Source organism: Podarcis tiliguerta (assembly GCF_965153285.1).
Source record: "Podarcis tiliguerta genome assembly, chromosome: 6".
In the NCBI taxonomy this organism is placed as follows: domain Eukaryota; kingdom Metazoa; phylum Chordata; class Lepidosauria; order Squamata; family Lacertidae; genus Podarcis; species Podarcis tiliguerta.
The window spans coordinates 79,962,329-79,977,000 of NC_139539.1; the positions used below are offsets into that span (position 1 = coordinate 79,962,329).

Consider the following 14,672-nt stretch of genomic DNA (forward strand, 5'->3'; position numbering starts at 1 on the left):
CTATTCTGAAAGATGTGGAAGGAATATGTGTAACGTGGCTAAACAGTGAGTAGTCAGAGTGGAAAACTTTAAAATTTAATATGAAAATGTCTTCATATGGCACCAAAAATATAATAAGCTGAGTACCAGGTAGACCCATTTGGTAGTGGCGATTGTGTTCCATAAATAAGGGGGGGGGGGGTTGATGGAAAGGCTTTCTGTGTGATCACCACCCCCTGATATCAGTGGAAGATCTTGGCATTTGGGCAGGTGGCTATGGATGTAGGGGTGGGTTGGATCATCTTAATCTCTCATCCTTGTGATCGCCACACAAGTACATTGTAAGCCCCTTCTGTCAAATGCCTGTGTAATGTTTTAAGACAAAATCTTAAAAATAAGCCTATACAGTGGTGCCTCGCAAGACGAAATTAATTCGTTCTGTGAGTTTTTTCGTTATGCGAAGCACCACTGCATTTAAACACTGACAACGGCGGGGAGGGGCGGGGAGAAGCAGGACAGCTGCCACAGCCGGTACCTCAAGCTCACCCGTGCATTGTGGCCACCGTGCGACGCGGCTGCTGGAGGGCGGCGGGGCCCAGGAGCGCGACTCCAGGGAGAGAGAGGCGCTGGCGGCAACGGCTCTCTGAGGGGAGCGCGCGAGGGGGGTGGGCAGCTGCGCGAGGCACTAACCGTCAGCTGGAAGGTGGGAGGGAGCTGGAGGAGCGGGGAAGCGAGCGAGCGTGCGTGCAGTGACCGTCGCCATGACACAAGAGGCAGGGCCATTTCGTCTAGCGAAGCAAGCCCTTAGGAAAATCCGTCTTGCGAAGCACCTCAGAAAACGAAAAACCCTTTCGTCTTGCGAGTTTTTCGTCTTCCGAGGCATTCGTCTGCGGGGTACCACTGTACTTTAAGTATAAAAAATAATAGTTATAATGGTATTTGAAGGGGTTCCATGGTGCACTTTTTCCTTTAACAAGAAATCTAACCGCTGAAGTTTGGTGTAATAAGTAGCTGGTGGCCATAGTGCTTTATGATGTGACACCCCTTCCTGGGTAATCTGTTAGTTTTAGTTTCTTTGAACCTTTCTCCTGGGAATAATGTCACCAGAAATCAAAAAAGAAAATAGACCACTTTTTATGTATACAACAGTAGCAGCCAGGATCTCAAAAAGTACGCTACAGGATCCTGCCCTTGCTGGAGACCCACAGAGATGAAATAGATTGCTCGCCTCTTCTTCCCTTTGGCATATGACTGTACTGTTGAAATGGCAAGGATCCAGTAGCAGCCAGGATCTCAGCCAGGATGGCAAAAAAACTGGAAAAGTGACAAAATACCTTCGATAAAGGAGTGTCAGGCCCAGATGATAGAATATCTACAAATGGCCATGATGACAGGGAGAATTAGAGGGTATCCAAAACAGAAAGTACAGAAAGAATGGAAAATCTTTAAAGAGTATTTGGAAAAGTATTACAATAACAAATATCTCTTGGCAGAAATAGAATGAACCTTGTAAAACAACAAATATAAGGTCTTTTGATATCTGACGGAAACAAAGAAAGAAATATAATAACTTGGAAATGTGTGTGAAAAAATTGTAGAAATAATAATACAATGAGTCTAATCGGAAGTTAAATATGTTTGTTTTGTTTTGCTTTCTTCTTCCTCTTTTCTCCCCCCCCTTCCCTTCTCCCCCCACCCGCCTCTTCTTCTTCTTCTCTTTCTCTTTTCCTTTTTGTGTTTCCTTTCTTGGTCTTCCCTTTTTTGATACGTTAAGAAAAAGATAAAGAGAGAAAAGTGTATTATGAAAACCTCAGTAAGTTAAAAGTGATGTTGTATAATTTCTTTATTAGTATTTATAAAATGTTAAAACGTTAAAACTGGTTAAATGTAATTATATGATGTTGCAACTACTGTGGCTCCCCCCCTCCCTTTGTTATTGTTGAGCTCTAAATAAAGTTTTATTCCGGGGTGGGGGGGGGGGAGAGTTTTAGTTTCTTTGAGTTTCTAATTTTTCCAATGTTAAATTCATTTCTCCACATTTCCGCATCAGTTTATTGGTGGGTGGGTGTGGGTGGGTGGGTGTGTACACTCTCTCTCTCACACACACACATATACAGTGGTGCCTCGCAAGACGAAAAGAATCCGTTCCACGAGTCTTTTCGTCTTGCGGTTTTTCGTCTTGCGAAGCAAGCCCATTGACGGATTAGCGCTATTAGCACCATTGACAATTTAAGGGCTAAAAATGGCTTTTTAAGGCTTAAGGGATTAGCGGTTTTGCTGCTAAAATGCTTTTAGCAGCTTAGCGCTTCAGAAAAAGGGGTTTTGGAGTGGAAAAAAAATTCAAATTTTTTCGTCAATTTTCGTCTTGCGAAGCAACCCCATAGGGAAATTCGTCTTGCGAAGCGCCTCTGCAAACGGAAAACCCTTTCGTCTTGCAGGTTTTCCGTCTTGCGAGGCATTCGTCTTGCGGGGCACCACTGTAGTGACAAATTGTCTGCAAATGTTGGCTAATATTGTATGGAAATTTGCCTAACGTACACATTTTTGCAAAGCCATTTCCCCCTACATAATGCATTTTTGTATGCTGTTTTCCAAATAGGTATGTATTTTAATCCAAACAGTACCCTAGTGTATGCACCTTTCTACACATCAGTTGGCCAGAGAACTGCATTGCAAAAAAAGTGAGAATTTCGAAGGATGTCTGTGTTTTGGTTTCTGAATTGTTTTGCGAAGGCAAATAACATTCATTTTCAAATACAGATTCACCTTCAAATATGAATTGGATCAATTCATATTTAAGCAGCTAGGAAAGGTTGTTAAAAGAGAAAAAAGTGGTGTGTCACTTTGACTCCTAAAGATTCTTTCAACACATGAAGGGGTCCATAAAAAAACTATTTTATGAATCACATTGTGTGTCTATGTTGCAAAAGCATATAGGAAAACTTTAAACCAAGTCTCTTGAGTAATGCACCATCTATCTTGAAAATAAAATTTCAATTGCCAAAATATATGTCAATCAATGATGCAACCTTTTTATTTTTATTTTTTTGCTTTTAGAAAAATGTGATATTCCTAGACTGCTTGCACATGGTAAATTCAATGCCCATACTTCGCAGAAGTTCATAGAAGGTGATGAAATTTCGTATTCTTGTGAGGTTGGATATGATCCTATAAATCAACAAGCTAAGGCCGTGTGCACCAAAAATGGCTGGTCACCTACTCCACATTGTAACATAAAAAGTAAGTGTTATTTATGGAATCCAATTTGACAATATAGAACCTGAGAACCTGGAGCCTGCCCTGTCCTGCTGTGAACAACCAGTACATTATTATTATTTTCTTGGACTTCTCACAGTTATAGGAAAGCTTAAGGGTGTGCATGTTTGCAAATCCCATGTTGATTTAATAATAATAATAATAATTTATTATTTATACCCCGCCCATCTGGCTGGGCTTCCCCAGCCACTCTGGGCGGGTTCCAAAATAATATTAAAATACTGTAATACATCAAACATTAAAAGCTTCCCTAAACAGGGCTGCCTTCAGATGTCTTCTAAAAGTCTGGTAGTTGTTGTTCTCTTTGACATCTGGTGGGAGGGCGTTCCACAGGGAGGGTGCCACTACTGAGAAGGCCCTCTGCCTGGTTCCCTGTAACTTGGCTTCTCGCAGTGAGGGAACCACCAGAAGGCTCTCGGTGCTGGACCTCAGTGTCCGGGTAGAACGATGGGGGTGGAGACGCTCCTTCAGATGTACTGGACCGAGGCCGTTTAGGGCTTTAAAGGTCAGCACCAACACTTTGAATTGTGCTCGGAAACATACTGGGAGCCAATGTAGGTCTTGGGGATATGTAATGAGTAGCAGAGGAAAGAGGCCTTTGCAGCACCTATCTCTTCTGAACGTCCCCTCTTCACTGGGTGAAGCAATCACAAGCAGTCTGGGTATTTGTCAAACATATGGTAGATGGAGCTGAGCCTGGAAGAACTTGTTTAATATTTGTACTCAAAGGGTTGGACTTCTGACAGGCTGTGGAATGAACCTTAAAGTCTCTCTGAAACCTGAGCTACATAACAGCAGGAGACTCAAACTAACAACAAGAAGTTGTTTTCTTGCTAATCAATTGATGAGAGACAAAGTTCTAGGCCTCATTGATGAAATGCAAACTGGCAAATCCATCTTACAGTAGTCAAGGAACTCAAATGTGAAATTGCTGTCCATTTAGCTACAAAATGTAACTTGTCCCTCAGATTAGCCTTCATAATGAGGTCTGGAAAATAGCCAATGTATCTCCAGTTTTTAAAATGGGATCCAGAGAGAGCATGGAAGTAATAATAATAATAATAATAATAATAATAATTTGTATTTATACCCCGTCCTCCCCAGCCAGAGCCGGGCCCATGGTGGCTAACATCAATAAAATTACAATAAAACATGGGGGGGGGGGGGGCAAACCAACAAACAAAAAAACAGTTTATTAAAATACAGGTTAAAATACAATTTAAAATGCAGCCTCATTTTAATAGTAGCCCATAAATCAAAAACAGAAGGGGAGGGAAACATAAGGGTCAGAATGAGTCCAAACTAAAAGCCAGGCGGAACAGCTCTGTCTTACAGGCCCTGTAGAAAGATGTCAAGTCCCGCAGGGCCCTAGTCTCTTGTGATAGAGCATTCCACCAAGTCGGGGCCAGTACTGAAAAGGCCCTGGCCTTAGTTGAGACCAATCTAAGCACCTAGAGGCTTGGGACCTCCAAAGTGTTGTTATTTGTGGACCTTAAGGTCCTCTGCGGGGCATACCAGGAGAGGCGGTCCCGTAGGTACGAGGTTACAGTTGCTTAATTTCTATTCTGCTTGCTTAATGCCTGTTCTGGGGAAATTTGTGGAAAGTATTGTGAAAAATAAAATAATCAACCATATAGAAAAAGAAATCTTGCTGAAGTAGAAACAGCCTGGCTGCTGTAAGGGCAAATCCTGTCTCACCTACTTAGTAGAGTTCTTTGAGTGTGTTAGCAGGCACACATGAATGGTGGTGACCTGGTTGACCCCTTGGACTTTGAAAAAGCTTCTGACAAGGTATCTCACCAAAGACTCCTAAATAAGCTTGGCAGTCATGAAATAAGAGGTGAAGTTCCTTTATGAACCAGGAATTGGTTAACCAGCAGGAAGCAAGAAATGGACAGTTCTCTGAATGAAGGGATTCAGAAAGTGAAGTCCCGAAGAATCAGTAATGGGACCTGTTCCTTTTAACTAGCTCATAGACAATCTAGAGTTAGAGGTGAGCAGTGAAATGGCCAGGGAAGCTGGTGATACTAAATTGTTCATGGTCATTGTAACAAAAAGAGACCGTGAAGAGCTCCAAATGGGACTCTCCAAACTGAGTGAATTGGTGGTAGAATGGCAAAGGCAATTCAATTTAAACAACTGTAAAGTGATGCATACTGGGGCAAAAAAATCTTAATTTCACACGTATGTTCATGGAGTCTGAAGTAGCAAGATTTTAGAGCATGTAAACTGATACTATAAAACTGATCATAAACAAAATTCATTCTTTATTTCCTCAGAGACATGCCAAGTGCCAACTCAAAATAATGAAATCTTTAACACAAGTCAATCGGTTTTCTTGTATGAAGAAATACTTCACTTCAAATGTAAAGATGGGTTTGAAACTATTAAAAAGGCCACAGGTGACCATGCAGTATGCACAAAGGATGGGTGGAGTCCAAATCCTGAATGTCTACGTAAGTTATAATTTATCATTGTTTAATTATATAATAACACAGCCTTGATATAATTATATAACACAGCCTTTGTCAATCAAACAAGGTTTGTTTCACTGATGTTTTCTATGCGGTTACTTACACAGGCCACTAGTTTATAATCTTTCAGAAGCAAGGCCTCCAATTATCCTAGATATGCACTTTAGGATTATCTAGTATGTCATAACCAGCAATACTCTGGTTTCTCTTCAGATATTGCTATAACCAGCAATATCCTTTATTTTCTTCAAGTAATTTTCTCCCAGTGATTCCTAATGATTTTACATAACTAAAATACCTCAAGTTGGCATACATCAGTGATCTAATTAATAATGATCAGTAAGAATATATGTACTCATCTCGGATGTAATAAAGTAAGATATGAAGCTGGATTTTTAGCAATCTGATTCTGTAGATGAAATTGCTACATATAGGAGTCAGGCAAATTGCTCTGTGTTTGGCTTGCTCAGAGTTCGTAGAAAACATCTGAGAATAAAATACCCCAACTGAAGCACCTTTTTGCAGTGGTTCCTCCATCCAGGCAGACTGATAAGAATCCTTCACCTGGAATGTAAAGAATGAAGAAAAAACAACAGGAAAACAAAAAGTTAATGGAATATATCCAAGCTCAGGTTGTTCAAAGAATTCACACCATCTTCTAGATTAAGAGTAGCACCAGCAACTCACCTGAGTGTGCCAGTTGTTGTTGTTGTTGTTGTTGTTGTGAGAAAATAGAATTTGACTTCTTCTTGAGAGATTTTCAGGCATGGAAATTTTGAAGGTATGAAGAATGTGAACTCACCCAATAGGTGAGAAACATGGCATGCTGTCTTGTTAAAGATTTATTGGTCTCCACTCCCAGGGGGTCAGAGGTTATGCAAACCTGCAATAAGTTTGATGAACATTTGCAAACATTTTGCTCAGCAGTTTAATTTCAGGCATGTTTGTTTTGAAATGCACTTAATTATATTCAATCTGCTTTGCTCAACATTTCCTTTAGCAATACATTGTGATGGTTTCCTTCTGGAGAATGGGCTAGTTGACCCTAGAAAGAACCAATATCAGCACGGAGACGTGGTGAAATTTTCCTGCCATGGAAACTACAAAAGAGTTGGGCCTGACTCTGCCCAGTGTTATCATTTTGGATGGTCTCCACAGCCCCCAACATGTAAAGGTATGCATTTTTTTCCCATAGCTTATACAAAAAGTAAATATCAGTGCACTTGTTACTCTTAAAAATTTCCTGGCAGCCTTTTTTAGTAATGTTTCTCCCAAGTCTTACTGGGGAAGATTTCACTGGCTAGTGCATACATATATACATTTTGTTTAGTGTTGTGTGGTCAATGGAGTATGGGAAGGAGGTGATGTCGATGGCGCTGTGGTCTCAACCACTAAGCCTCTTGGGCTTGCTAATTGGAAGGTCGGGGGTTCGAATCTGCACAATGGGGTGCTGGAGTTTGGATTACATATAAATAAAGGCAGCTCCATGTATAGCAATGGAGGAAGAATCTGTTTTTAACAGATTTATGTAGGGAATTTGCTGGTTCCAACCTGATTGAGATTTGCTCACATTGCCTGCAAATTGCATCTACCAGCCAGTTATGTCCAAGCTGTCTCTGCATTGCTGAGTTTTGAAAGAGAAAGAAAATGCCTGAAATGAAATGAAATGAAACACAAAATTATATGGGAAAATATGGTATGTTATACACGCAATATACCCCATTATATAGTCCCATTTGATACAGGTAAATTTCATCATATGCAGGGGTTACATTCCTTGCTACCATGTGTATAAGCAAAATTATGTAAAGCAGGAGTAACCCCAGAATGGCCCTGTGTGAGCATCCCTGCCTATTTGTAGCTGGAGGGGGGGCGGGTATTCAGCAACATGGCAACCATTTCCCCCTGGCTTCCTCTACGCAGTTGTGGGTAATGGGTGAAACTAGGAGCTACATGAGTAGTGCTGATCATTTGAGTCTTTCCCACATCAATGACACCATCCATTCCACACAACGGGCTGGAACTCAGCGCATCCAACATCATTTCATAATTGTGAAAATTCTATGTGGAAGGATGTGCTGTCTAGACTTATTTTGAGTCAACAGATACAAGACTGAAGCGATGCTCTCTTACTTCCAGCACAAGTCGATCCTTGTCAGCCACCCCCCAGCATTTCGGATGGCAGTATTAGCGGTGACCTTCAGGAAGAATATGAACACGGAGAAAAGGTGGAATACAGGTGTAATTCTGGATTTACAATGACTGGATCAAAGTTGATTGAGTGTTTGGATGGATGGTGGACATCTTTACCACTCTGCAAAGGTAAATTACAGGTGCAACTAAGGCATGTTCACAGAGCAAATGCTATGTGCAGATAAAACTGTTTTTGTTAACTCTGCAAAGCCCACCATGTGCATATATTCCACTAGGATTTCTTTTCTATTTACATGCTGGAATTTTCTGTCCCAGAAGTTTCCCAAGTAGCTGGAGAAGAAAAAGGTCTGCTGAAGGGAAAGTGGAGCGTAACATTTGATGTCTCCATATGAAGCAGAATCAGACCATCTTAAGTGTCTTCATGCTTTGCTTTATCATTGAAATGCTATGTTTACCCAAATGTGGTATAAAATAAGCCATTTCTAAATTCCAGCCTTAAGTTTCCAATGCTTGGGACTGGAAATAAGATCAAAATGGAACAGAGAAAAATAACAACAAATCAATGCTCAGTTATTAAGAATGAAGTTAAAATCATACAAGCCATAATAATATCAAAGTCTGCCTCTTCATTCTGCTTCTGCAATATATCCTGATGAGCTGAAAAATGAAGAGCTGTGTCAGGGAAGAGTTAGAAGTTTCCAGTTTCTCAGAGGGAGAAAGCATTCGCCAAGGGGGGAAAGAGAGCAGTGAATCTAATAGAAGGGAGCAAGAGGAACAACAGGGAGGGACTGGCTGTTCCCAGGAAAGGCAAGGGTTCAGTTCTAGCTCAGATTCGGAGGAGGGGAGATACAGGCCAGCTCTAGCCAGGAGGTTAGAAAAAAGAGCGGGAAAGCGAAGGGAAATGCGCCTTCGCCATTTTGAGGGTGGCTGGTCACGGAGAAGCAGAGCTCAGAAGGTATCTGAAATAAGTGACTCTGAGGAATAATATTTAAGAACCGTTTATAAGATTGTTTTGTTAATACGCAATAAAAAGTTTTATAAAAGAACAAGAAGCGTTTGTGTGGTGATCTGAAGAGGACAACGACCAGTCCTGACAAGCTGCCCTTGGCATTTTTTATCTGGTGTGTAGGAGAGGCTGAAGAGAATGAGCAGCCAAAACGACTGGGGACTGAGATTATAGTTTTAAGAAAATAAAGAACTCCTGTTTTGTTTCACATCATTTCCTTCTGTTTTCAACAGAGGAACCCAGAGCTTGTGAAGTACCTCCAAATATTAGAAATGGACGCCCTGTCAGTGTTGACACAGATAGATATCTGCATGGCGAAACTGTGGCATATGAATGTAATGGAGGCTTTTTCATTGCTGGAACTAAAGAAGCTGTGTGTCTGCATGGGCAGTGGGAGTTACCATTATGTATTGGTAAGCTATTATTATTGTTTATTGAATTTATATACCACCCTACACCCAGGAGTCTCAGAATAAAATCAAGATATAAAACCACAAAATACATAATAAAAACAGAAACAACAAGCCAATAGCCCCCCCCCCCAAAAAAAACCAGAAGGGTAAATTAGATCAACAAAAGGCCTGGTTAAAAAGGAACGTTTTTGCCTGGTGCCTTAACAGTGTATAATTAAGGCGCCAGGCAAACTTCCCTGGGGAGAGCATTCCACAGACAGGGAGCCACTGCAGAGAAGGCCCATTGTTGTGTTGTCACCCTCTGGACCTCTCGAGGAGGAGGCACATAAAGGAGGGCCTCAGAAGATGATCTTAGGTAGGTTCATAGGGAAAGAGGTATTGTGGTCCTGAGCCATTTAAGGCTTTATAGGTCAAAACCAGCACTTTGAATTGAGCCCGGAAACTAATTGGTAGCCAGTGCAGTCGGACCAGGATTGGTGTAATATGCTCAAACAGCCTTGCTCCAGTGAGCAGCCTGGCCACTGAATTCTGCACCAGCTGATGTTTCCAAACCATCTTCAGAGGCAGCCCTACATATAACGCATTGCCGTAATCTACCCTTGAGGTTACCAGAGCATAAACAAGAGTAGTTAGGCTATCCCTGTCCAGATAGGGGAGTAGCTGGGCCACCAGCTGAAGCTGATGGAAGGCACTCTGGGCTACCTGAGCCTCGAGCGACAGCAAAGGATCCAGGAGTACCCCCAAGCTACAACCCTGCTCCTTCAGAGGAAGTGTAACCCCATCAAGAGCAGGTGACCTCCCACCTATCTGGTCTAGGAAACCACCCACTAACAGTAGCTCAGTCTTATCTGGATTGAGCTTCAGTTTGTTGGTTCTCATCCAGTCCATTACCAAGGCAAGACACTGGTCCAACACTTCCACTGCCTCACCTGGAGATGTAAAGGAGAAATAGAGCTGAGTGTCAAGCAAATTACAAATTACAAATAAATGCAACTCATATTTATATAGACACTTTTCATATTTAATTGTCATTTATTAACATAAGCAATTATATGCTTGTGATCCATTGGACGGGAAATTAGACCTACTGCCAGGAGACCTCTGCCACAGACATACTTTGTGGTCTTAATCAAGTCTGTTACTACTTCTTCACCTCAGCTGCCCTATAAAAAATGGCAATAATTATGGTTTCTCCTCCAAAACTGCTGCAAGGATTGACTGCAATAAAGACTGAAAGGCGTATTGGAAAATAGATGTGCATGAAAAATACCAGTGAGATTTTCTAGTTGATTAACTCCATTTGATTGTGACTTGCTAACAAACAACTTTACTTAAACAATATTTGAATTGTTAGATGTTGCAGCAAAATGTAGACGTCCACAGAATGCAGAGTTTGTACCATATGCTTCTCTGGAGAAAAGGTTTATGCACAACAGTGTTGTAACCTACACCTGTGGTTCCAATCAGCATAAAACAAAATGTGTTAATGGAAAATGGTCACCTGAGCCAGAATGCATAGGCACAGTTTTGCATGCTATATACAAATGCATGGTTTCTCAACTTGAGTGACAGATGTGGCCACTGGAAGCAAGAGTGGGACAGACCTGTTCAGGAGTGCCTTCCTGGGTAGGCTAGACTCATCTCCCTTGGAAAGATCACATAAAGCTTCCTTTAAGATTGCATGAATTCTGCATGCCTTATGTACTCGGCTGGTGTGAGATCAGGATATTAGTTTATCCACTTCAGGAGCAGAAGCATTGCTGCCACATGGGAAAGGCAATCATTCGACCCAAGGACAGAATTAGCAGCTTGCAAAGCAGTCACTACAGGCTGTTGGTTCTTGCAAATAGAGGCACAGGGTACATTTTCCCTTCTGCATCCCTGTCTGAGAGCACCATCCCTGGAGGTCAACTCAACTGTGGTGCCCAGGATTCAGAAACACATAAAACTGGATTGGGTGGCCTATCTTGCTACTTTATCAACAGTGACCTTCCGGTAGCTTTATAATAGTAAAATCTGGGTTGAGTTCACATGTCAGATTTAGGTTGCAATCAAGAACCTTTTTGGTATACCACAAGAAGCATGCAAAGCTGAACTGAACCATATGCAGGTTTAAACACTGCAATAGAGGAAGGGTAGCATGCAAATATAAATTTCAGGAGCGGCAGCAACTCTCCACACTTCTGTAGACAGACACCTCACCTGCACTGAGTTTTGGAGAGCCTGATGAGGCAACATGGGGGTCTCACTGGAACTAAACTGGAGAAGTTCTGCTTCTCTTGCAGGTTTTACCAGGCAGCTCTTTGGTTCAAGACCAATGCAACTAACTCATTGCAACATTGAATCCATTCAAGGGATAATGAGGTTTGACTAGATGCTCACTTTTCATAGTTTCCTTGCATAACTTTATATCATTGAATTCTAATGGACTTTTATTTCTTTATTAAAGCATTCTGTCCACCACCACCTCAGCTTCCCAATGCCATTGACATAACTGATACGAGAAACTATAAGAGTGGTGAGGAGATAAGCTTCAGGTGTCAGGAGAACTTCTTTCTTCAAGGGCCACAAAAAATAAAATGTGACAATGGAAAGTGGCAAACCCCACCGCGCTGTTTAGGTTAGTATGATCTTCCTTCCATATTTCCCTTTTTTGTTTTCAAGAAGTCAGAGAATTGAGGGTGGTGTGTGTGATTTATAATCTAAAGAAGCATAACTTTTTAAAAATGAAAAGAAACTAGAAAATATAAATGACAATGTGGCCTCAAAATGGCAATTCCTCTCTCAAATTATTCTAAGGACACAGTTAAACTTTGGAACCTACTCATACAGAAGACATTGATAGCCACCAAGTTAGATGGCTTAAAAAGAGGACTGGAGAAATTCATGGAGAAGGCCATTGATGCCTATGCTTTGCGTATACCAGTTGCTGCAAATCACAGGAAGGGAGACTGCTCTTACACTCAGATCAGGCTTGTAGGTCTCCAACAGACATTTGCTGCCCACTTGAAGAACAGAACGCTGGCCTAGAAGGGCCATTGACCCATCAAGCTCTTCTTATGTTCTTATTTAATGGGATTCAAACCTTCAAACCAAGAATGTGGGTGTTGCTGTGGTCTAAACCACTGAGCCTCTTGGGCTTGCTGCAATGGGGTAAGCTCCCGTTGCTCTGCCCAGCTCCTGCCAACCTAGCAGTTCAAAAGCACGCCAGTGCAAGTAGATAAATAGGTACTGCTGTGGCGGGAAGGTAAACGGCGTTTCCGTGCGCTCTGGTTTCTGTCACGGTGTTTTATTGTGCCAGAAGTGGTTTAATCATGCTGGCCACATGACCCGGAAAGCTGTCTGTGGACAAACACTGGCTCCCTTGGCCTGAAAGCAAGATGAGTGCCGCAACCCATCTAGGGGTCCTTTACCTTTTTTTATAAATAGTAATGCACTTGTGAGGTAATAAATATGCTTATTCAATAGATCAGTGGTTCCCAAACTCTGCTCCATGGAGCACTCGGTGCTCCACAAAGCATCTCCAAGTGCTCTACGAAGAGATTGGAAAGGAAAATAAATAAATATTTTTCTTTGGTATAAGGGTGGAGATAGTGCTCCATGGTGAATTTCTCTCTAATAAGTTTGGGAGCCGCTGCAATAGAATGGCAGGAATTAGATGTAACACGAATGGCAGCTGATGCCATAAGTAGCAACCAAGTGTCTTACACTCTTCCCTGTTGTCCCCTACACAGCTGATGAAGCAAAATATATGATGTGATCTGATTGATTGATTGACTGTTTATCCCACTCTTCTTTGCATACCCAGGCAGAATAATAAATAAATAAATTTCTTGTTTTTACCCTGCCCATCTGGCTGGGTTTCCCTAGCCACTCTAGGCAACTTCCAAGAGAATATTAAAAAGACGATAAAATATCAAACATTAAAAACTTCCCTAAACAGGGCTGCCTTCAGATGTCTTCTAAAAATCAGATAGCTATTTATTTCCTTGACATCTGATGGGAGGGCCTTCCATAGTCCGAACGCCACTACCAAGAAGACCTTCTGCCTGGTTCCCTGTAATCTCACTTCTCGCAGTGAGGGAACCACCAGAAGGCCCTTGGAGAAGAAGGCCTCAGTGTCCAGGCTGAAGGATGGGAATGGAGACACTCCTTCAGGTATACTGGGCTGAAGCCGTTTTGGGCGGGCAAACTCTGTTCAGGCATTCAGTGAACATGCATAGAGGAAGGAGGGAGTTGCCACCCCCCTCCTTACACATGCCTTCATTTTGCATACAGAACTTGAATGCCTGAAGAAGACCGCTTGGCTGCAAATAACTCCTCCATTCTCCAACTTTCAAGACAATGGCATTGCACCCCACATATTTCGTTGGCAACCTATAATTGGGCATAAAAGGAGAAGATAGAATCCTGCATTCCATGAAAGATACTATTCATAGTACTGACCTAAGTAGTCTTACGACCTGCCGCTATGGTTTGAAATAACTAAGGCAGGAGTAGTTAACCTTTTTATACCTACTGCCCACTAATGCATCTTTCTTGATGGTAAAATTCCCTTACCGCCCACCAGTGCTCGATGGGAGGAGGATTCAGTTTGTGCTGTAGAACCCCCTACCGCCCACCTAGAATCCTGAAATGCCCAATAGTGGGCGGTAGAGACCAGGTTGACAACCCCTGAACTACGGAATGGAAAGTGTAGCTGAAATCCTAAGTGCATTTTTATGAGAATAACCCCCACTGACTCACTTAACTGGAAAAAACTTATTGGTAAACCTACTTAGGGTGTCTAGGTACCTAACCACTCTCCCATCTGCAGTGCACATATTAATAAAATAACAGATATCAAAGCAATACTATAAGCCTCCAAATTTCTTTCTTCCCTGCCTCACTTCGTAAAGCGTGTTCTCCCTAAAATGAGAGCACGTGTTGCGGTGGGGTCTGCCAGGCCAACCCTCTGTTGCCAGGCAGGTAAAATGATGATGGCCTGGGGCAATGATTGGATGGCTGGGTTGCTGGGGCAAATTGCATGTAGCAAACTGGTGGGTGGGACCAAAGGCTTTAAATATTGGGGCACTCAGCTTTTGCTTTCCCTTTCGCTGAGTGCATCGGATCACCCGCCTGCCCGCCCTGATTTGACCTTGCTATGCCTGTCATGGGGTCGTCTGCCGTTGGGGCAGGGTCCTAGTAGGAATTTGGTCCATTTGGCTGATTGGCTGGTGCCATTTGGTTTTTGCCTACTACTTAGCAGTTCGTCACAACTTGTAAGGTTGCGGTTAGGCATTGGTTATAAAAATTGGTGGCGGAGGGGTAAGGATAGGCTGTGCCTTCCCCTCCAATGGTGGTGTGGAAGGGTGGTATTAAAGGAATCCT

At 42.2% G+C, this 14,672-nt stretch overlaps 2 protein-coding genes across 3 annotated transcripts in view; both read left to right on the forward strand.

The window, feature by feature from the left end:
* LOC310679704 (complement factor H-like) overlaps positions 1–14,672 on the forward strand; it is a 36,770-nt gene that overhangs the window by 7,758 nt on the left and 14,340 nt on the right. For both annotated transcript variants that reach the window (XM_083445289.1, XM_083445288.1), the window contains exons 6-11: positions 3,037–3,219; positions 5,535–5,711; positions 6,730–6,903; positions 7,869–8,051; positions 9,123–9,302; positions 11,752–11,922. In XM_083445289.1, the coding sequence (XP_083301415.1) occupies positions 3,037–3,219; positions 5,535–5,711; positions 6,730–6,903; positions 7,869–8,051; positions 9,123–9,302; positions 11,752–11,922 (1,068 nt within the window). The remainder of the gene's footprint in view (positions 1–3,036; positions 3,220–5,534; positions 5,712–6,729; positions 6,904–7,868; positions 8,052–9,122; positions 9,303–11,751; positions 11,923–14,672) is intronic.
* Positions 1–14,672, forward strand: part of LOC310679727 (complement factor H-related protein 5-like) — a 50,507-nt gene that overhangs the window by 7,738 nt on the left and 28,097 nt on the right. The gene's annotated exons all lie outside the window — the stretch shown is intronic.